Raw genomic sequence first — 24,829 nt, 5'->3', positions numbered from 1 at the left:
ACAGAGGGGGGTCTCTCTGCTAATAGGTAACAGACTGATGGGGGTCTCTCTGCTAATAGGTAACAGACTAATGGGGGTCTCTCTGCTAATAGGTAACAGACTGATGGGGTTGTCTGCAAATAGGTAACAGTATGATGGGGGTCTCTGCTAATAGGTAACAGACTGATGGGTCTCTCTGCTAATAGGTAACAGACTGATGGAGGCCTCTCTGCTAATAGGTAACAGACTGATGGGGGGTCTCTCTGCTAATAGGTTAACAGACGGATGGGGATCTCTCTGCTAATAGTTTAACAGACTGATGGGGGTCTCTCTGCTAATAGGTAACATACTGATGAGGTCTCTATGCTAATAGGTAACAGACTGATGGGGATCTCTCTGCTAGTAGGTAACAGACAGATGGGGGTCTCTCTGCTAATAGGTAACAGACTGATGTGGGTCTCTGCTAATAGGTAACAGGCTGATGGGGGTCTCTGCTAATAGGTAACAGACTGATGGGGGTCTCTCTGCTGATAGGTAACATACTGATGGGTCTCTCTGCTAATAGGTAACAGACTGATGGGGGTCTCTCTGCTAATAGGTAACATGGGGGTCTCTCTGCTAATAGGTAACAGACTGATGGGGGTCTCTGCTAATAGGTAACAGGCTGATGGGGGTCTCTGCTAATAGGTAACAGACTGATGGGGGTCTCTCTGCTAATAGGTAACAGGCTGATGGGGGTCTCTCTGCTAATAGGTAACATACTGATGGGGGTCTCTCTGCTAATAGGTAACAGACTGATGGGGGTCTCTCTGCTAATAGATAACAGACTGATGGGGGTCGCTCTGCTAATAGGTAACAGACTGATGGGGGTCTCTGCTAATAGGTAACAGACTGATGAGGGTCTCTCTGCTAATAGGTTAACAGACTGATGGGGGTCTCTCTGCTAATAGGTAACAGACTGATGGGGGTCTCTGCTAATAGGTAACAGACTGATGGGGGTCTCTCTGCTAATAGGTTAACAGAAAGAGGGGGGTCTCTCTGCTAGTTTCAAAGGCGTCATCCCCTACACAGGGTCTTATGTTACATGTTGTTTTGATGGTTAATGACCGATGTCATTAGTGGAAGAGGCAAAGGTCTGCCATTAAGACAAAGCCACATCTGTAGCTAAACAGCTGAGACAGGAAGTCACGGTCTGGCAAATCTCTGCCCTGTAGGAGCTCTCGCTCACACGCACACACACGCACGCACGCACACACACGCACACACACGCGCACACACACACGACCACACACACGCACGCACGCACACGAACACACACACACACGCGCGCACACACACACACACACGCGCACACACGCGCACAGAGAGAGTGTTATGAAGCCTCTAAGTCCTTACCCAGCTCTATACAGAGGAATGTCTATTCCGCCAACCAACAAGGCACAGATTTTGTAACTACCACATGAGCTCATCGTTTGGGTGTGTGCGTGCGATGGGCATTGCAGATGGTTGGAATACATAGCAACTCTGTCTGAGGAGGAGGAGGATTTGGGTTATTACCAAGGTTTTAGCATACTGTAGTAGAATCTCTGAAATCTCTTTTTTTCTTTCCCACAAAAAAAGCCTTGATCCATATGTGTCGGTCTAAACTGAAAGTAAGGAAGGCATTTTCCACTTATTATAGAGTCACGCTTCATTTAGCCAGAATGGCCGAAATATGCCGTAATGGGGCATCTGCTCTGCTCATTCCGTCTGCTCTGTCCATTTCAACAGCTTGTCCATTTCAACAGCTTGTCCATTTCAACAGCTTGTCCATTTCAAACAGCTTGTCCATAACAGGCTCAGTACAGGCTTTATGCAACACTTTCAGAAATGTAAAGATTACAACTGGGAAGGCAGTTTATGTTTATTTATTAACTGTTATTCTATTGAAATCACGAAGAATGTATCAGATCAGCTGTGCAGTTGTCCTTTCAGGATGTATCTGTAATTGAGGAACATGATGACATAAACAAAAACCCAGATGTTATCCAACCCAGATGTTAACCAACCCAGATGTTATCCAACCCAGAGGTTTTCCAACCCAGAGGTTATCCAACCCAGAGGTTATCCAACCCAGATGTTATCCAACCCAGATGTTATCCAACCCAGATGTTATCCAACCCAGATGTTATCCAACCCAGATGTTATCCAACCCAGATGTTTTCCAACCCAGATGTTATCCAACCCAGATGTTTTTCCAACCCAGATGTTATCCAACCCAGAGGTTATCCAACCCAGAGGTTATCCAACCCAGATGTTATCCAACCCAGATGTTTTCCAACCCAGAGGTTATCCAACCCAGAGGTTATCCAACCCAGAGGTTATCCAACCCAGATGTTATCCAACCCAGATGTTATCCAACCCAGATGTTATCCAACCCAGAGGTTTTCCAACCCAGATGTTATCCAACCCAGATGTTTTTCCAACCCAGATGTTATCCAACCCAGATGTTATCCAACCCAGAGGTTTACCAACCCAGATGTTATCCAACCCAGAGGTTTTCCAACCCAGATGTTATCCAACCCAGATGTTATCCAACCCAGATGTTATCCAACCCAGAGGTTATCCAACCCAGAGGTTATCCAACCCAGATGTTATCCAACCCAGATGTTATCCAACCCAGAGGTTTTCCAACCCAGATGTTATCCAACCCAGATGTTATCCAACCCAGATGTTATCCAACCCAGAGGTTTTCCAACCCAGATGTTATCCAACCCAGATGTTATCCAACCCAGATGTTATCCAACCCAGAGGTTTTCCAACCCAGATGTTATCCAACCCAGAGGTTTTCCAACCCAGATGTTATCCAACCCAGATGTTTTCCAACCCAGATGTTTTCCAACCCAGATGTTATCCAACCCAGATGTTATCCAACCCAGATGTTATCCAACCCAGAGGTTTTCCAACCCAGATGTTATCCAACCCAGAGGTTTTCCAACCCAGATGTTATCCAACCCAGATGTTATCCAACCCAGAGGTTTTTCCAACCCAGAGGTTTTTCCAACCCAGAGGTTTTTCCAACCCAGATGTTATCCAACCCAGTGGTTATCCAACCCAGTGGTTATCCAACCCAGTGGTTATCCAACCCAGAGGTTATCCAACCCAGAGGTTTTCCAACCCAGAGGTTATCCAACCCAGTGGTTATCCAACCCAGAGGTTATCCAACCCAGTGGTTATCCAACCCAGAGGTTATCCAACCCAGAGGTTATCCAACCCAGTGGTTATCCAACCCAGAGGTTTACCAACCCAGTGGTTATCCAACCCAGAGTTTATCCAACCCAGAGGATATCCAACCCAGAGGATATCCAACCCAGACGTTATCCAACCCAGACGTTATCCAACCCAGAGGATATCCAACCCAGAGGTTATCCAACCCAGAGGTTATCCAACCCAGAGGATATCCAACCCAGAGGTTATCCAACCCAGAGGATATCCAACCCAGAGGTTATCCAACCCAGAGGTTATCCAACCCAGAGGTTATCCAACCCAGAGGTTTTCCAACCCAGAGGTTATCCAACCCAGAGGTTATCCAACCCAGAGGTTTTCCAACCCAGAGGTTATCCAACCCAGAGGTTATCCAACCCAGAGGTTATCCAACCCAGAGGTTATCCAACCCAGAAGATATCCAACCCAGAGGTTATCCAACCCAGAGGTTATCCAACCCAGAGGTTATCCAACCCAGAAGATATCCAACCCAGAGGTTATCCAACCCAGAGGTTATCCAACCCAGAGGTTATCCAACCCAGACGTTATCCAACCCAGAGGTTATCCAACCCAGAGGTTATCCAACCCAGAGGTTATCCAACCCAGAGCTATGTACAAAATTAAACGCAACATGCAACAATTTCATAGATTTTACTGAGATACAGTTCAATAAGGAAATCAGTCAATTAAAATAAATACATTAGGCCCTAATCTATGGATTTCACATGACTGGGAATACAGATGTCCATCTGTTGGTCACAGATACCTTAAACAAAAGTAGGGGTGTGGATCAGAACACCAGTCAGTATCTGGTGTGACCATTTACCTCATGCAGTGTGACACATCTCCTTCACACAGAGTTGATCAGGCTGTTGATTGTGGCCTGTGGAATGTTGTCCCACTCCTCTTCAATGGCTGTGTGAGAAGTTCCTGGATATTGGCAGGAACTGGAATACGCTGTCATACACGTTGATCCAGAGCATCCCAAACATGCTCAATGGGTGACATGTCTGGTGAGTATGCAGGCCATGGAAGAACTGGGACATTTTCAGCTTCCAGGAAATGTGTACAGATCCTAGTGACATGGGGCCGTGCATTATCATGCTGAAACATGAGGTGATGGCGGCGGATGAATGGCACGACAATGAACCTCTGGATCTCGTCACGGTATCTCTGTTCATTCAAATTGCCATCAATAAAATGCAATTGTGTTCGTTGTCCGTAGCTTATGCCTGCCCCATACCATAACCCCACCACCACCATTGGGCCACTCTGTTCACAACGTTGACGTCAGCAAACCGCTCGCCCACTGGAAGGTCTGCCATCTGCCAGGTACAGTTGATACCATGATTCATCCGTGAAGAGCACACTTTTCCAGCGTTCCAGTGGTCATGAAAGTTGGCCATTGAAGTCAGTTACGATGCCGAAGTGCAGTCAGGTCAAGACCCTGGTGAGGACGACGAGCACACAGATGAGCTTCCCTGAGACGGTTTCTGACAGTTTGTGCAAAAATTATTCGGTTGTGCAAACCCATCAGCTTGTCATGGGCTGGCGTGGTTACACGTGGTCTGCGGTTGTGAGACCGGTTGGATGTACTGCCAAATTCTCTGAACAACGTTGGAAGCGGCTTATGGTAGAGAAATGAACATGACATTTTCTGGCAACAGCTCTGTTGGACATTACCTGCTGCCAAGATGCCAATTTCACGCTCCCTCAGAACTTCAGGCATCTTCGGCATTATGTTGTGTGACAAAACTGCACATTTCTAGAGTGGTCTTTTATTGTCCCCGGCACAAGGTACACCTGTGTAATGATCATGCCGTTTAATCAGCTTCTTGATATGCCACACCTGGCAGCTGGATGGATTATTTTGGCAAAAGGAGAAATGCTCACTAACAGGGATGTAAACAGATGTGTGTGCAAAATTTGAGAGAAATATGTTTTTTTTTTGTGCGTATGGGACATTTAATTTGTTTTATTTCAGCTCATGAAACATGGGACCAACACTTTACATGTTGTGTTTCTATTTTTGTTCAGTATTCTAGTGGTCAGTGTTTCAACCGCCAACAATTGCTAATAACCGCAACTGTCACACTCTGACCATTATTTGCGCTTTTTTTTCTATATGTTTTGTTTGGTCAAGGTGTGATATGAGTGGGCATTCTATGTTGCATGTCTAGTTAGTCTGTTTCTATGTGTTTTGGCCTGATACGGTTCTCAATCAGTGGCAGGTGTTCGTCGTTGTCTCTGATTGGGAGCCATATTTAGGTAGCTTGTTTTGTATTGTGGTTCGTGGGTTATTGTCTGTGTGATGTTGCATGTTAGCACGGTAGTCTGGGTAGTTTGTTTGTTTAGTGTACTTCGTGTTTTTTGTTGTTGTCTATAATTAAAAGTATGTATTCAAACCACGCTGCGCTTTGGTCTCTTCAATACGACGATCGTGACAGCAACCCCCAGACTACATGTGATAAAGTGAATCTGAGGCCTGCACCTGACACTAACCCACTAATATAGAAAATGCGCTAGAGGCTACAGTGAGAGACACCAGAACCGTTTTCTTTTTGACAGGAAGTGCAAGATTTATTTTGAATGACTTAAATATGTTTTCACTGATCATTCCCCAACGTTTTGTTAGGCTATTTGTCTCTAATTAGATGCATGCAGCTTCTCTTGTGTCATTCATTATATGTTGCCCTAGAAGACTAAATCAACCATTGCTCACCAGAATAATAGTTGTCATCTCGGTTTCCTTTGCAGAGCAAAGACGTTTGGGGACCGGGGAAAAAATGTAAAAACGTTTCAGTGCAAATTTTCCCTAATGACATCAGTTTGACCGGTTGTAAGGAAATAGAATGTTGTGAAAGTGACCCAATATGTTTCTGATCAGATTTCGGGTTGATTTGTATCCAATATTTTATGTGGTTGAAATACTATCAGCTTTTATGATTCTGATAAAGACAACACCTTTACAGACGGTCCCTAACTGTGATTGAAATACTATCAGATTTTATGATGCTGATAAAGACAGCACCTTTACAGACGGTCCCTAACTGTGATTGAAATACTATCAGATTTTATGATGCTGATAAAGACAGCACCTTTACAGACGGTCCCTAACTGTGATTGAAATACTATCAGATTTTATGATGCTGATAAAGACAGCACCTTTACAGACGGTCCCTAACTGTGATTGAAATACTATCAGATTTTATGATGCTGGTAAAGACAACACCTTTACAGACGGTCCCTAACTGTGATTGAAATACTATCAGCTTTTATGATGCTGATAAAGACAGCACCTTTACAGACGGTCCCTAACTGCACATTCACATTCTGTCAAGATGCTGAAAGAAATCATATTTCTCCACTCCTGTTCCCGTGTAAAAACTTGTACCTACATTTAGTGTAGAATTTGAATGCAAGAAATGCTTGACTCTGTATTAAGGCAGAATGAGATGTTACAGACCTACAGTCAGTGTCCACATTTCAGTTTTCATTTATCACATCTGAACAAGTTCCACTGACGTGCCATAGGCCCGTTTCAAGTCTCCGTCGTGTGACTGACGAATAGATATAGCGCCTCACATCATAACATACCCGCTATCATCCTCTTTAACCACGTCACCTAATCTTTCCCAAGCATTACTCTTCTGGTCCTCCCTTCTCTTTATTTTCTGTCAGTGCAAGAGGCAACACTACAGTCCCTGGTTCGAATCCAGGCTAAATCACATCCGGCTGTGATTGGGAGTCCCATAGGGTGGCACACAATTGGCCCAGCGCCGTCTGTGATTGGCCCGGGGTAGGCCGTCATTGTAAATAAGAATTTGTTCTTTACTGACTTGCCTAGTTTAACTCTCCATTTCGCAGTTTTTCTCTTATTGAATTAAACTCTGACATTGTCCTTTTTGCCTCAGTGGATCGAAACAACCTTTTTCTGCCCGTTCACAAAAGCATTTGGCCATTGGTGTGTAGGCTATTTGGCTCACTAAAGCTTTAGCACTAAATGACAGCTGAAAATAATTAAAGAAAAACCTCAATGTAGCCTATAGATATGAAGTGCACGAGAATGAGACATTTCTGGATGTTTTAAGGGTATCGTTTTCTCTTTATTCAACCCGAGCATCACTACTGTATAGATTTGGCTCTGGTCCAATGTATCAGAGACAGCCGAGAGTCAGGGACCGTTCTGTACTTCCCAGAGGGAAGATGGAGGTAGACCTGCTGCCCCAGCCAATCAGCAGGGTGTAACGTACTTCCTTAGCCAATCAGCAGAGAGTAAGCCAGTACCATGTGAGAGAGACAGAGCCAATCATACAAAGGTTTCGAGACAACTTGATGTTGCATTCATTCAGACTGAAGATATGCAAGGACAAAAACATCTAGAATCGATATGATACATGATCTAGTGCTCAACAAAATTAGAAGAACTAGGAACAGCCCTCTATCCCACCAGATATACAACCCACTATCCCACCAGATATACAACCCACTATCCCACCAGATATACAGCCCACTATCCCACCAGATATACAGCCCACTATCCCACCAGATATACAGCCCACTATCCCACCAAGACTACCAGATATACAGCCCACTATCCCACCAAGACCACCAGATATACAGCCCACTATCCCACCAGATATACAGCCCACTATCCCACCAGATATACAGCCCACTATCCCACCAGATATACAGCCCACTATCCCACCAAGACTACCAGATATACAGCCCACTATCCCACCAAGACCACCAGATATACAGCCCACTATCCCACCAGATATACAACCCACTATCCCACCAGATATACAACCCACTATCCCACCAGATATACAGCCCACTATCCCACCAGATATACAGCCCACTATCCCACCAGATATACAGCCCACTATCCCACCAAGACTACCAGATATACAGCCCACTATCCCACCAAGACCACCAGATATACAGCCCACTATCCCACCAAGACTACCAGATATACAGCCCACTATCCCACCAAGACTACCAGATATACAGCCCACTATCCCACCAGATATACAGCCCACTATCCCACCAGGACCACCAGATATACAGCCCACTATCCCACCAAGATATACAGCCCACTATCCCACCAGATATACAGCCCACTATCCCACTAAGACTACCAGATATACAGCCCACTATCCCACCAGATACACAGCCCACTATCCCACCAAGACCACCAGATATACAGCCCACTATCCCACCAGATATACAGGCCACTATCCAACCAGAAATACAGCCCACTATCCCACCAAGATACTTCCACTAAATCCACCTTCGCCTATTTATGAAAAAGCCATTTTAGTCGAGTATAATATGTTATGACATTTGTGACAAAGAAGTGCTCACCATGACACGCATCTAACTTTAAAACAACCAGGGACATGGGACAAATCCATTAGGGCTTTTCATGAAATAGTAATTGGACATAATCACCAAGACTCACCACGACAGGTCCCATCTTCTGCCAGGGTGTATCCCAGAAGGCAGGGAGCGGAGCGGCTTACGACGGGGTAGCTGGGGGCCACGGGGGGGCCTGGAGGGGGTTGGAGAGGGTAGGAGTCTGGTTCTGGGAAGCCCAGGGAGGTGTCTGGGTAGGTGGCCTGGGACCTGCCTGCCCCTCCTCCTCCTCCTTCACCACCCCGGGGGTAGGTAGGCTGGTTGTACAGCCCCCGGGGGATGCAGAGATAGCCTCCGTTTTGGTTCACGCACTGCATGTCCCCTCTGCAGGCGTCTGGTACCGTACGACACTCATCAATGTCTAGCGAGGAAGGGACACCAGTTAAGGATACGAATAGGAGAACTTTATTGTTCCAGAGTGGAAAATTATCTTGTAAACAATCTGTCTCCAAAAACACAATGTGTAAAGATGCAAGATGGAAACTGTTCAAAACACAGCCTATTGACAGGCAGAATGGAAACTGTTCAAAACACAGCCTATTGACAGACAGAATGGACACTGTAGGTGGGGGGGGGGGGGGGGGGAGCAGGAGTGATTAAACTCACCAACACATACTCTTGCCCTGCGATCATAGGCGAACCCCTCTGTGCAGGTCTACGTGACAGAATGGGAAAGAGCAGATGGCCAAGAGCCTTATTCAGACAACCAGTGAGTGAAGTGAAAGCAAAAACTACGAAGTCAACTAATTCATCATTACAGTAGAAGCTTTTGTTGAGCTGCTTTTCATATATATATTTTTTTTAATGAAGCACTTGGAACATTGCAGTAACTCATTCATTCGTACATTATCTTGTTCATAGTTTATAATTTTCCACTGAAGCTGTAGAGCCTCCTACTGTCCATCACTACTCACTCTACTCTTTGTAGATGCAGGAATGAATGAAATGCGTGAAGACAGACAGACAGGAGGGCAGACAGACAGATAGATGGACAGGAGGGCAGACAGGCAGGCAGGCAGGCAGGCGGACGGGCAGACGGACAGACAGACAGGCAGACAGGCAGACAGGCAGACGTCTCAAGAAATACCATGAGGAATAAATGCATGAGTTACCTGGCCATATCCGGAGTGGATGCTACATAATGCCAACACCACAACTGTCAACATTCTGAAAAGATAGAGGTTTTGTTTTTGTCAGAAATATACTTAATTCCGCGAGGATGGATCATGCATGGCATAATCTCAATATTGGGCTCCTGTATTATTCAAATGGGACAAATATATATAGACTAAAGGATATATCAACCACTGCATATACCAGAGTAAGATTATATTGGTGACAAAAAAAGTTAAATCTATGACTCTGTTTTACAACAAAACTTGAAACAACTTTTGTCACAACTATTTCACAACCCAACATCAATCACTAACCTTGCGTAAGTCCGGACATTCAAGCCACGTATGTCCGAAAACATGGTCTATGGATCCTGCCGATTAACTCAGAAGACCCGTGGATAATTTGTGGCAAGAAAGGTTTTTAAAACACTTTGCTACTGTTGTGAAGTCGAAAATCCAATGCGCATGTGGTGGGCTACTCTCGCCAGTCACACCGCCCAGACTACGTGAAAAAAACCTACACCAGGATTTGATAAACAGCTAGTCTAGTCGACCGAAGCCTTGATATACGCCTCACCTTACGGGGAATGTCTTTTAAAAAACGGTCTGGTCTATTTCCCCCGTCTCTCTAAACTGTACAGATAGTTTAGCAATGCAAATGACCGGGACAGGTCCTCGAGCACTTCTGACAACAGCTGGATTCAATCAAAGAGAGACAGCCCCCTCGAACCACCGCAGGAGAGGAGAGGGAGAAATGCCCCAGATGGGATATCAGAGGGCGCATTAATCCAGAGTGTGGGCCTGCTTGAAAATATACTTATAATTATTGGAGAGCAGATCAACAGGACATGATTATTCAATGGGACTCTGAAGACATGCACAGTTCTGTTCTGTTACATTCTATTGTTCTGTTCTATTCTGATTCTACAGCAAAGTGATTTTTTTATTTATCTTATTTTATAATCTATTCACTTGTTCTGATTATGTATTGACATGTAAAGGCTTGCCTCGGTCTGGGCCTGAGTCTCTGGGCTTTCACCACAAGCCGACATGGCAGTGTGTGTTCAGGAAACACAGTTGAGTCTCACCCATCAACACAACACCATTCACTGGTACACAGTCAGAACACCATTCACTGGTACAACACCATTCACTGGTACAACACCATTCACTGTTACTCAGTCACAACACTATTCACTGTTACTCAGTCACAACACCATTCACTATTACTCAGTCACAACACCATTCACTATTACTCAGTCACAACACCATTCACTGTTACTCAGTCACAACACCATTCACTGTTACTCAGTCACAACACCATTCACTGTTACTCAGTCACAACACCATTCACTGTTACTCAGTCACAACACCATTCACTGTTACAACACCATTCACTGTTACACCACCATTCACTGTAACAATACCATTCACTGTTACTCAGTCACAACACCATTCACTGTTACTCAGTCACAACACCATTCACTGTAACAATACCATTCACTGTTACTCAGTCACAACACCATTCACTGTTACTCAGTCACAACACCATTCACTGTTACAACACCATTCACTGGTACAACACAATTCACTGTTACTCAGTCACAACACCATTCACTGTTACTCAGTCACAACACCATTCACTGTTACTCAGTCACAACACCATTCACTGTTACAACACCATTCACTGTTACAACACCATTCACTGTTACAACACCATTCACTGGTACAACACCATTCACTGTTACTCAGTCACAACACCATTCACTGTTACTCTGTCACAACACCATTCACTGGTACAACACCATTCACTGTTACTCAGTCACAACACCATTCACTGTTACTCTGTCACAACACCATTCACTGTAACAACACCATTCACTGGTACAACACCATTCACTGTTACAACACCATTCACTGTTACTCAGTCACAACACCATTCACTGTTACTCTGTCACAACACCATTCACTGGTACAACACCATTCACTGTTACTCAGTCACAACACCATTCACTGTTACTCTGTCACAACACCATTCACTGGTACAACACCATTCACTGTTACTCAGTCACAACACCATTCACTGTTACTCTGTCACAACACCATTCACTGTAACAACACCATTCACTGTAACAACACCATTCACTGTTACAACACCATTCACTGTTACAACACCATTCACTGTTACAACACCATTCACTGTTACTCAGTCACAACACCATTCACTGTTACTCTGTCACAACACCATTCACTGGTACAACACCATTCACTGTTACTCAGTCACAACACCATTCACTGTAACAACACCATTCACTGTAACAACACCATTCACTGGTACAACACCATTCACTGTTACTCTGTCACAACACCATTCATTGTTACTCAGTTACAACACCATTCACTGTTACAACACCATTCACAGTCACAACACCATTCACTGTTACAACACCATTCACTGTTACAACACCATTCACTGTTACAACACCATTCACTGTTACTCTGTCACAACACCATTCACTGTTACTCAGTTACAACACCATTCACTGTTACAACACCATTCACTGTTACAACACCATTCACTGTTACTCAGTCACAACACCATTCACTGTTACTCAGTTACAACACCATTCACTGTAACAACACCATTCACTGTTACTCTGTTACAACACCATTCACTGTTACAACACCATTCACTGGTACAACACCATTCACTGTTACTCAGTCACAACACCATTCACTGTTACTCAGTCACAACACCATTCACTGTTACTCAGTTACAAAACCATTCACTGTTACTCAGTCACAACACCATTCACTGTTACAACACCATTCACTGTTAAAACACCATTCACTGGTTCAACACCATTCACTGGTACAACACCATTCACGGTTACAACACCATTCACTGTTACAACACCATTCACTGTTACAACACCATTCACAGTCACAACACCATTCACTGTTACAACACCATTCACTGTTACAACACCATTCACTGGTTCAACACCATTCACTGGTACAACACCATTCACAGTCACAACACATTCACTGTTACAACACAATTCACTGTTACTAAGTCACAACACCATTCACTGTTACTCAGTCACAACACCATTCACTGTTACTCAGTCACAACACCATTCACTGTTACAACACCATTCACAGTCACAACACCATTCACTGTTACAACACCATTCACTGTTACAACACCATTCACTGGTTCAACACCATTCACTGGTACAACACCATTCACTGGTACAACACCATTCACAGTCACAACACATTCACTGTTACAACACCATTCACTGGTATACAGTCACAACACCATTCACTGTCACCACACCATTCACTGGCATACAGTCCACCTACCTCGTGTCCGGGGGGGGGCCCGGCTAACCGGATGTTTGTCCCAGAAGCGGCCTGCTCCTGGTCCTGTCCCAGAAGCGGCCTGCTCCCGGTCCTGTCCCAGATGCGGCCTGCTCCCGGTCCTGTCCCAGATGCGGCCTGCTCCCCGGTCCTGTCCCAGAAGCGGCCTGCTCCCCGGTCCTGTCCCAGAAGCGGCCTGCTCCCGGTCCTGTCCCAGAAGCGGCCCAGAAGCGGCCCGCTCCCCGGTCCTGTCCCAGATGCGGCCTGCTCCCGGTCCTGTCCCAGATGCGGCCTGCTCCCCGGTCCTGTCCCAGATGCGGCCTGCTCCCCGGTCCTGTCCCAGAAGCGGCCTGCTCCCCGGTCCTGTCCCAGAAGCGGCCTGCTCCCGGTCCTGTCCCAGAAGCGGCCCAGAAGCGGCCCGCTCCCCGGTCCTGTCCCAGATGCGGCCTGCTCCCGGTCCTGTCCCAGATGCGGCCTGCTCCCCGGTCCTGTCCCAGATGCGGCCTGCTCCCCGGTCCTGTCCCAGATGCGGCCTGCTCCCCGGTCCTGTCCCAGATGCGGCCTGCTCCCCGGTCCTGTCTCAGATGCGGCCTGCTCCCCGGTCCTGTCCCAGATGCGGCCTGCTCCCCGGTCCTGTCCCAGATGCGGCCTGCTCCCCGGTATTCCTCCATTAAACCTCTGTCTCATAGCCGTCTGTCTCCTCTTTCCAGGCCCTGCCATTCTGTATTTTTCTGACTCTGCCCTGGATTACCGACCTCTGACCTGTCATCTGCATTTCCCCTGTTTTGTTAATACACACCTATTAATCGAACTGCATCTGGGACTAATCCTGACGTCTGATATTTTTTATTTATTTTACCTTTATTTAACCAGGTAGGCCTGTTGAGAACACCTTTATTTAACCAGGTAGGCCAGTTGAGAACACCTTTATTTAACCAGGTAGGCTAGTAGAGAACACCTTTATTTAACCAGGTAGGCCAGTTGAGAACAAGTTCTCAATTGCAACTGTGACCTGGCCAAGATAAAGCAAAGCAGTTCGACACAAACAACAACACAGAGTTACACATGGAGTAAACAAACATACAATCAATAATACAGTAGAAAAATCTATTTACAGCATGTGCAAATGAGGTAGGATAAGAGAGGTAAGGCAATAAATAGGCCATGGTGGTGAAGTAATTACAATATAGCAATTAAACACTGGAATGGTAGGGTGTGTAGAAGCTGAATGTGCAAGTAGAGATACTGGGGTGCAAAGGAGCAAGATAAATACTGTACATAAATACAGTATGGGGATGAGGTAGGTAGATAGATGGGCTGTTTACAGATGAGCTATGTGCAGGTGCAGTGATCTGTGAGCTGCTCTCCAGCTTCAGAGATTTTTGCAGTTCGTTCCAGTCATTGGCAGCAGAGACCTGGAAGGAGAGTCTGCCAAATTAAGAATTGGCTTTGGGGGTGACCAGTGAGATATACCTGCTGGAGCGCGTACTATGCGTGGGTGCTGCTATGGTGACCAGTGAGCTGAGATAAGGTGGGGCTTTACCTAGCAGAGACAAAAATAGATAGAAGGGACTAGTGGGGGATTGACAGCTCATGCACTGTTGCAAATCAAGAACAGAACATTCGGCTATCTCCCTCCAAATTCACTTAAGGAATGTGCCTTTGTTTCAACGGAACTTTTCCAGCCGAAACTCTAACGCGTTCTAAGGCAAACACTGGAACAATATTTCCAGCATAGAACGTGGAGAGGCAATCTGGAGAACACTGGTGATGTTTCGGTTGTTACTTTGTGATGTCATTAACATTTTTTATAAAGGACATACTGTAACTTGGAAACCAACTATGTGTGTGAAGTGTCCATCGGATGCGTTGTGCATGAAATATAAAAAATGATGAAAGTGTTTTTGTTAAGAGAGGGATATGATCTTAGGAAATTGTAAGTCACCGCCCCCTTGAGTGAGGTCAGAGAGCGTGTAAGCCTGACGGAACCGCCCCTTTTGAACCAACAGTGTAAAATGATTGGTTAAGAATTAACATATCAGACCAGAGCTGCAGCTCACATTTAAAGTGGTTTAAACTTTGAATCTCAACACGAGGTAGAGGTGATAAAGTTACCTCCCAGACAATCACTGGTACAGCTAGTATCTCGAAAAGCTAATTTAAGTGGGATCTTTCTACTACTTCTTCAAACCATTGGGAACCATCAATGCGGCTGGCTAGCCTATCTTCAAAGGACCATCTTCTAGAGCGAATGGAAGGAAAATAAACTCTATAGTTGTGTTCAGGACGACATGACAGGTCATCGGATACCGGACAACAGCAGAGGAGAACAACAATAGGAGTTGGGTGGGGATCCCTTCTGGACAATCGGAGCCTTACAAGTGTGTCGCAAAAAGGCCCAACACCCTTTTCCAAGAAGGAAGAAGCAAGACATTTACACGTAAATACATTCATGATTTCTTACTCCAAATGGGCAAAGTATATGATTACTGTGAGAGTAGTTTCTAAATGTACCAAATTCTGTCTCTGTCGCTCTCTCCCCAACCCTCTCCATCTCTTTCGTAACAAGCCACCATATTGTGTCAGTCCACTAGGGATAATGTATTAAGTGTGTATATTGTGTCAGTCTACTAGGGATAATGTATTAAGTGTGTATGTTTATCCCGTTTTACCATTTAGTTAGCTAGTAAATAATTAATTAAACCAATTAGTGCAGTACTGAATCAATGGTAAGGCTGGGGTTTTTGCAGATGCAAGGAGGTTACGATTAATACGTTGACTGTTAAGATGTGATAGGTTAAGACCTTTAGAGTTTAATTAGGGAGATGATAACTCTTTAAAGAACCGCTCTCGTGGTGCCCCAAATCCTATTGAGTTAATTGTTACACGATGAATTTAAAATCGGGTCACAATTAAACATAGTTAATTGATTAGATAAATAACAGTCATCAGATTAATGAAAGTAAAGTCACAGGGCCATTTAGCAGGCGCTTTCATCCAAAACGACTTACATTCATGTGTGTATACATTTTACATATGAGAATAGAACCCACAATCTTTAGCAATGCAAGCACCATGCTCTACAGACAACCACACGAGCCAAGATCATGTGGTAGTTTATGCACAATGCACAGAATCCACTATGGTTCTATGAAGGCAGTGATCTGCTGAATCAAGTAATCACAGTTGATGATCATCCCGTTGCTCCCCAATACCAGAACAATACCAGGTCATGCAAGCATTGCATCCTATTCTGCCTTCATAGGGGTGCGTTCATCAGGACACAATGTTTGGGAACATTCAGATAGAAATATGCCATGTAGAACAAACAATAAGGTTATTTTGGGTAACAGACATATACAACTAAAATGTACACTGTGGAACCAGTGTTACGAATACAGGTGCCTGTGTGTGTATTTATTTTCTCTCCTTCTCCCCTCACAGGTGGCAATCATCATTCCCCAATCAGAAGACACACCTCCTCCTGTTTCCATTACCCAATCACATCCCCTTTCCCTTGGTTTAAAAAACCTGTTCAGTTGTTTTTTTTCTAGAGCTCGATCTCTTTGTGTTTCAATCTCTCTGTGTCGCAATCTCTCTCGCAATATCTCTCTCTCTCTCTCTTTGAGCTCTCGTTTGTTTTTACACCTACATGTCACTTTGTCCTCACCTGTGAGTATTGTTTTGTTTATGGTGTTTTACTGTTTGTTTGATGGTGGGAAAAGGGGGAAACCAAAATAAGTCGCCCATGGGCATACATTACCCGTAGGTAAACTTTGTCTAAATACACTAGTTAGAACTGGGCGGACCACCCACTGTATTTTTGGTTAGTTAGTTAGCTGTATTGAAGTAGTCTAGTCTGGGATCTTTGTTTCTTTCCCTGGGTCCAGCCCCTTTTCCCACCCCCCTTTACCGTGTGTTTAAAAATAAACCATGAGTGTTTTGACGGTAATTTAGTTGTCTGTTATTTTTGGTCTCATTTGTGCTCGTACTTTTTCACTGTTTATAATTTGCATGAGTTATTTTACGGGTCTCGTTACCATCCCCCCCCCCCCCAGACTGTCGGGCCAAAGGGATTCGTAACCCACAGGAGATCACTTGAAAGTATTAATTAAGAAGCTTGTTTCTAAAGTGGTTCTCCGAACAATAAGACATATAATGATTAGAAAGGCAATATTTTATTTTAGAAAACAACCATAAATACATACATTCCGTATTAATTTCACATTAAAACAATCTATTAATTGCACATCATACCGATCCTTCAAATAAATACAAATGACCATCAGTAGGGGGCACAAGGGTCAGTGGAGTGGTTTCTCTTACCGAGACAACCCTGTCCAAATTAAAACCTTTTTTTCAAGCTATTTCCACTTTTTCTTTGCTTGATCTCTAAGGGAAGGCTATTCCATAGACAAATGCATGTTTGGAGAAAAAAAACATGCTCCTTGCAGTACTGTTTACTCTTGGGATTTTTACAAGACATAACATTAGCTGTGGTATTGTAACTGACTTGGTTATAAAGACCATATCAATGTGGTTTTTCATATAACCTGGGGCACAATCATTTAAGATGTCAAATATATGATTACATTTAAGTTGATCCGCTCTGGACTCCAAAGGCAACAAGCCCACCTCCCGGACCCTATGTGGGTCCTAGAGAGATATTCAGCATATACCTGGTAACATTCATTTGCATGACCTGCATTCTCTTTTTCAGAGAGTAACGCTATACCAAGCAGTTCAGGCAAAATCAAAATGACACTGAGTTGAGACAAGCAGTTTCTTAATTTTGATGTTAAAATATCAAGTGTTAAACGATATAAACATTTCAATTTGTTTGCCATTTTACAAATCGTTTTAGCAGCAATTTTGGTTGTCAGTCAACCAATCTCTAACAAAATGCAATTCCTTACTCAGGGTCTCCTCTATGTAAACTGTATCCTTCCCTGGTACCAGTATGGCTGAATCATCAGCATAAAGCAGGACTTTACTGTATTTGGCATATCATTAACGTATATAAGACATAAGAGTGGCCCTAGAATGGATCCCTGTGGTACTCCAGAGGATATTTCTTTGACCTCTGACAGAATATCACCAATATTACATACTTGTGTTCTGTTGGTCAGATGAGACCTAAACCAATTCACTGCTACATCATTTAGAAACATGCATTTCAGTTTAATCAGGAGAATATCATTGGTCCACAGTGTCAATCTTTCTGTAAGTCTAACATGACCATTCCTGTATAGTTCCCCCTTCTCACTTTCCTGCTTATTGTGGTCAAAAAGGTGATTAAGGCAAGTATCAGTGGGAAGAGCTGTTCTAAAGCGAGACTGGAGTACATAAAGAAGTTTGTTCTCGAAAAGGTATCTCTCAAGTTGATTAAAAAAGAAATCTCTCAACAACTTCGGATGAGGTGCTGAGGATTGACATGTAGTTTCCTACATTTGTTTTACTGCTCTTCTTGTAGAGAGGAACCACCCTGGCTGTTTTCGAGATCATTGGGAAATGTACCACTACTAAAAGTTACGACATCGGCTCAATCCATGGCATTTCTACCTGCAACTTTTTTTTTCTCATTTTGTCTGTCATAGTTGAAGTGTACCTGTGATGAAAATTACAGGCCTCTCTCATCTTTTTAAGTGGGAGAACTTGCACAATTGGTGGCTGGCTAAATACTTGTTTGCCCCACTGTATGTCCAAGTGCAGAATATTCAGACACTTTGTAATGCAAGTTAAGTAACTTTTCTGATATGCAGAAAGGAGTTGCAGCTTATAGAGAATAGTTGTTCTGAGTTGCAGCGTATAGAGAATAGTTGTTCTGAGTTGCAGCTTATACAGAAGGCTAGTTGTTCTGAGTTGCAGCGTACACAGAAGGCTAGTTGTTCTGAGTTGCAGCGTACAGAGGCTAGTTGTTCTGAGTTGAAGCGTATACAGAAGGCTAGTTGTTCTGAGTTGCAGCGTATACAGAAGGCTAGTTGTTCTGAGTTGCAGCTTATACAGAAGGCTAGTTGTTCTGAGTTGCAGCGTACACAGAAGGCTAGTTGTTCTGAGTTGCAGGGCATACAGAAGGCTAGTTGTTCTGAGTTGCAGCGTATACAGAAGGCTAGTTGTTCTGAGTTGCAGCGTACACAGAAGGCTAGTTGTTCTGAGTTGCAGGGCATACAGAAGGCTATTTGTTCTGAGTTGCAGGGCATACAGAAGGCTATTTGTTCTGAGTTGCAGCGTATACAGAAGGCTATTTGTTCTGAGTTGCAGGGCATACAGAAGGCTAGTTGTTCTGAGTTGCAGGGCATACAGAAGGCTAGTTGTTCTGAGTTGCAGGGCATACAGAAGGCTATTTGTTCTGAGTTGCAGCGTATACAGAAGGCTAGTTGTTCTGAGTTGCAGGGCATACAGAAGGCTAGTTGTTCTGAGTTAGCCTAGTGGTTAGAGGCACGTAGCCTAGTGGTTAGAGGCAGGTAGCCTAGTGGTTAGAGCATTGGGCCAGTAACCAAAACATTGCTAGATCGAATCCCCGAGCTGACATCGTAAAACTCTGTCGTTCTGCCCCTGAACAAAGCAGTTAACCTGTTCCTAGGCCGTCATTGTAAAATAAGAATACGTTCTTAACTGACTAGTTAAATTTAAAAATGCGTCCCAAAAGGCTCCTGATTCCCTATTTAGTTCACTACTTTTGACCGGAACCCTATGGGCCCTATTGTGAGGGGAAAATGTTGTTTGTGCTTTTCTAATAACCAAACTGGACTGGGTTCATCCAAGTGACTAATTGATTTTGCCTGGGATGGAATCCTCACTATCAGCATAAGCAATTTAGCAGTACGCACAGAACATTGCTTTGAGAACCGAAAAGGGGTTCTCTCTCAGTTTTAAGGTCTCAGCTTTGAGAGAAGAAGCCCCGTGAGGTATTGGTCAGTTGCGTGCAGGAACCAAACGTTAACGATGAATTCATTATGAATAATGTAAATCTTGCAAATTTAACACTAAGAGAACTAACGGGACTGCCCCGGCAGAGCTCCCGACCGACATGCACTATGGTGCATTAAGTTTGTTGGAACCTCTCCAGCTTCCTGATAATAATGATTAATTCAATATTGACTTCAGGTGGTAATGACACTATGTACAGAGAATAGGGTGTGATTCCAATAGACAATAGCTTCAACTCAAAAGGAGCAGACTATGTGATTAAGGGGGATAGTAGTACCTTTATTTTATCATAACAACCAACATAGGAAGTCACTGGTTCCGATCACGATTATCAGAGTCTCAGTTTTAAGGGTTTTCTAATCATCCAATTAATAATTTGAACTTCAGTCTGAGCATCTTTGACACATGTTAAGGAATACATGAATATATGTTAATATATATTTTAATATGTATTTTAATCTATATTTACCTTCGAGACGCATCTGTCACATTCATTTGGCAGTAGTCGAATGTGGAGGACATTCGTACAACAATGTAGAGCTAACTTCACAGAGTGGACAAGACATAACGTAAATCTTTTTAATGTGCAGTTTTTGTTATGTTTTTACAACTTTGTAAATATCTATTTATATTTCTTAATTTACAAACCACAATCATAGAGTATAGCTATCTGAACAGAAAAATTGGTAGGCACAAATTGGTAGGCAGTGGTAGTTCTGAAACTACTGTCTTATTTTCCATATTTAAAGACACTTATCACCAATGTACGCACATACACAGTACCAGTCAAAAGTTTGCTCATTCCAGGGTTTTTATTTTTTACCTCATTGTAGAATAATAGTGAAGACATCAAAACTGTGAAATAACACATATGGAATCATGTAGTAACCAAAAAAAGTGTTAAACAAATGAAAATATATTTTATAATTGAGATTCTTCAAAGTAGCCACCCTTTGCCTTGATGACAGCTTGGCATTCTCTCAACCAGCTTCATGAGGTGGTCACCTGGAATGCATTTTAATTAACATGTTAAATTTGTGGAATTTATTTTCTTCTCAATGCGTTTGAGCCAATCAGTTGGGTTGTTACAAGGTAGGCGTGGTATACAGAAGATAGCCCTATTTGGTAAAATACAAAGTCCATATTATGGCAAGAACAGCTCAGATAAGCAAAGAGAAATGACAGTCATTCATTACTTTAAGACACGAAGGTCAGTCAATGAGGAAAATATCTTTTAAAGCTTCTTCAAGTGCAGTCACAAAAACCATCAAGCTCTATGATGAAACTGGCTCTCATGAGGACCGCCACAGGAAAGGAAGACCCAGAGTTACCTCTGCTGCAGAGGATAAGTTCATTAGAGTTACCAGCCTCAGATTGAAGCCCAAATAAATGCTTCACAGTTCAAGTAACAGACACATCTCAACATCAACTGTTCAGAGGAGACTGTGTGAATCATGTCTTCATGGTCAAATTGCTGCAAACAACGACTACTAAAGGACACCAATAAGAAGAAGAGACTTGCTTGGGCCAAGAAACACAAGCAATGGACATTAGACTGGTAGAAATCTGTCCTTTGGTCTGATGAGTACAAATTTGAGATTTTTGGTTCTAACCGCCATATCTTTATGAGACGCAGAGTAGGTGAACGGATGATCTCTGCATGTATGGTTCCCACTGGAGGAGGAGGTGTGATGGTGTGATGGTGCTTTGCCGGTGATACTGTCAGTGATTTATTTAGAAGTCAAAGGCACACTTGACCAGCATGCCTACCACAGCATTCTGCAGCGATACGCCATCCCATCTGGTTTCCGCTTAGTGGGAATATAACTTATTTTTCAACAGGACAATGACCCAACACACCTCCAGGCTGTGTGTAAGAGCTATTTTACCAAGGAGAGTGATGAGTGCTCCATCAGATGACCTCCACAATCACCCGACCTCAACCCAATCGAGATGGTTTGGGATGAGTTGGACTGCAGATTGAAGGAAAAGCAGCCAACAAGTGCTCAGCATATGTGGGAACTCCGTCAAGACTGTTGGAAAAGCATTCCAGGTGAAGTTGGTTGAGAGAACGCCAAGAGTGTGCCAAGCTGTCATCAAGGCAAAGGGCGGCTACTTTGAAGAATCTAAAATGTAACATATATTTTTATTTGTTTAACACTTTTTTTGGTTACTACATGATTCCATGTGTGTTATTTCATAGTTTTTATGTCTGACTTTCATTCAAAAAAAAAAAGTGAAAATAAAGACAAACCCTTGAATGAGTGTTCTAAATATTTTGACTGGTACCGCACACACACACACACACACACACACACACACACACACACACACACACACACACACACACACACACACACACACACACACACACACACACACACACACACACACACACAATAAGGTGCTTTTTGGAACGGAGCCATAGTCAAGCAATCTGGTCGAACCACAGCCTGCTATTACCAGCTTTACTACCACAGTAACGGCCGTGTGGCTGATCACCATCTCTCTGTCTGGGAAAACAGAAGATTTATCAGACATGGTCTGGATGGTTTCACCAGATGCATAGGAGCAGTCTCACATTAAAATCTCTACCGCATTGCTGTTGCCAGGAAGCATCGGGCAAGCCTTGCATCAGATCAGACAGTCGGCGATCCAAATGGCACCCTAATCCCTACATAGTGCACTACCTTTATAGAACCCTACTCCCTAACTAGTGCACTACCTTTATAGAACCCTACTCCCTACATAGTGCACTACCTTTATAGAACCCTATTCCCTACATAGTGCACTACCTTTGACCAGGCACTATAAGGCTCAGGTCAAAAGTAGGGATTAGGGTGCTATTTGGGCCAGAACCAGAGTTTAGGCCTTTAGGTCAATTAAAATAATACAGAACGTATATTCCTACATCTCCAATTTGTCCAAACAGTGACGGGTTGAAATAGAGCCGAGACGTTCTCCCTCACGTTCTTTTGCACAGCCATAAAACGTTCCCTCTTTGTTCAATACTGTCTGTCTGTAACAATACCGTGGCAGAAAGAGTTACACAGACTAAAGTGAATGGGACACTCAGGGCATTGAGTCCTGCTCGTCTCCTTAACATAGCCAACGGATCCTTCTTTAGTAAAAAAAAAAAAAAAAGACTCCTTTCAACCCCTTTCTAAAAAAAAATATATATATATATTTTTTTTAAAAGGACATCAAACTGCCAGTGAATCAGACAGGGTGACATGTCCTGCTGTGTGGAAGTTCGCGACATCACTGAGTGACTGTTGGAAGAAAGGAGCACAGTAATAACGGTCCACCTCCATCTATCCTTGTGTCTACTACCTACGTTCCTCCTGATTGGATGTCTTAAATCTACAGCAAGACGTGAACATCGTTGTCTGATCAACAACCAATTTCACAGAGCTTGAAGAATTTTGAAAAGAATAATGGGCAAATGTTGCACAATCCAGGTGTGAGACTTACCCAGGAAGACTCGCAGCTGTAATCTCTACCAAAGGTGCTTAGATGGATGAGAAAACTAAAGATATTTAATCTATTTTGAATTGAAGATTTTAACACAAACTGTGAATACTTTTCTGAAGGCATCTGTGTGGGTCTGTGAGTGTGTGTGTGTCTGTGTGTCTGTGTCTGTGTGTCTGTGTGTGTGTGGGTCTGTGGGTCTGTGAGTGTGTGTGTGTGTGTGGGTCTGTGAGTGTGTGTGTGTGTGTGGGTCTGTGAGTGTGTGTGTGAGTGGGTCTGTGAGTGTGTGTATGTGAGTGGGTCTGTGAGTGTGTGTGTGTGTGTGTGTGAGTGGGTCTGTGAGTGTGTGTGAGTGAGTGAGTGAGTGAGTGAGTGAGTGTAGGTCTGTGTGTGAGTGTGTGTGTAGGCCATATCTTCTGTAAGGGCTCACCGTTGATATCTTCTGTAAGGGCTCACCGTTGATATCTTCTGTAAGGGCTCACCGTTGATATCTTCTGTAAGGGCTCACCGTTGATATCTTCTGTAAGGGCTCACCGTTGATATCTTCTGTAAGGGCTCACCGTTGATATCTTCTGTAAGGGCTCACCGTTGATATCTTCTGTAAGGGCTCACCGTTGATATCTTCTGTAAGGGCTCACCGTTGATATCTTCTGTAAGGGCTCACCGTTGATATCTTCTGTAAGGGCTCACGTTGATATCTTCTGTAAGGGCTCACCGTTGATATCTTCTGTAAGGGCTCACCGTTGATATCTTCTGTAAGGGCTCACCGTTGATATCTTCTGTAAGGGCTCACCGTTGATATCTTCTGTAAGGGCTCACCGTTGATATCTTCTGTAAGGGCTCACCGTTGATATCTTCTGTAAGGGCTCACCGTTGATATCTTCTGTAAGGGCTCACCGTTGATATCTTCTGTAAGGGCTCACCGTTGATATCTTCTGTAAGGGCTCACCGTTGATATCTTCTGTAAGGGCTCACGTTGATATCTTCTGTAAGGGCTCACGTTGATATCTTCTGTAAGGGCTCACCGTTGATATCTTCTGTAAGGGCTCACCGTTGATATCTTCTGTAAGGGCTCACCGTTGATATCTTCTGTAAGGGCTCACGTTGATATCTTCTGTAAGGGCTCACCGTTGATATCTTCTGTAAGGGCTCACCGTTGATATCTTCTGTAAGGGCTCACCGTTGATATTTTAAATTCTACAATTCAAACCCTCACATCTGCAGGGACAGACAGAGTTGGAGAAGAGCAGTGAGCACTGGACTCTCAGGTGACAGAAACACATTATCACTAGGCCATGCCTAAGGGG

The 24,829-nt window shown here is 43.8% G+C and overlaps 1 protein-coding gene across 2 annotated transcripts in view; it reads right to left on the bottom strand.

The window, feature by feature from the left end:
- The window catches only part of fbln5 (fibulin 5), a 64,849-nt gene extending 51,590 nt beyond the window's left edge, over window positions 1–13,259 (bottom strand). The window contains exons 1-4 of one of the 2 annotated variants that reach the window (XM_036955360.1): window positions 13,125–13,259; window positions 9,753–9,807; window positions 9,247–9,295; window positions 8,687–9,001 (exon numbers count right to left, since the gene is read on the bottom strand). In XM_036955360.1, the coding sequence (XP_036811255.1) occupies window positions 8,687–9,001; window positions 9,247–9,295; window positions 9,753–9,806 (418 nt within the window). In that variant the 5' untranslated portion in view covers window position 9,807; window positions 13,125–13,259. Of the gene's footprint in view, window positions 1–8,686; window positions 9,002–9,246; window positions 9,296–9,752; window positions 9,808–10,070; window positions 10,522–13,124 lie in introns of those variants that run through there. The other variant, XM_036955359.1, reaches the window with a different exon arrangement.
- Window positions 13,260–24,829: the final 11,570 nt, after the last annotated feature.

This window comes from Oncorhynchus mykiss, chromosome 19 (genome assembly GCF_013265735.2).
Source record: "Oncorhynchus mykiss isolate Arlee chromosome 19, USDA_OmykA_1.1, whole genome shotgun sequence".
Taxonomy (NCBI): Eukaryota; Metazoa; Chordata; class Actinopteri; order Salmoniformes; family Salmonidae; genus Oncorhynchus; species Oncorhynchus mykiss.
Note: the sequence above shows the minus strand (reverse complement) of the source record. Positions and strands in the feature narration are given on the sequence as shown.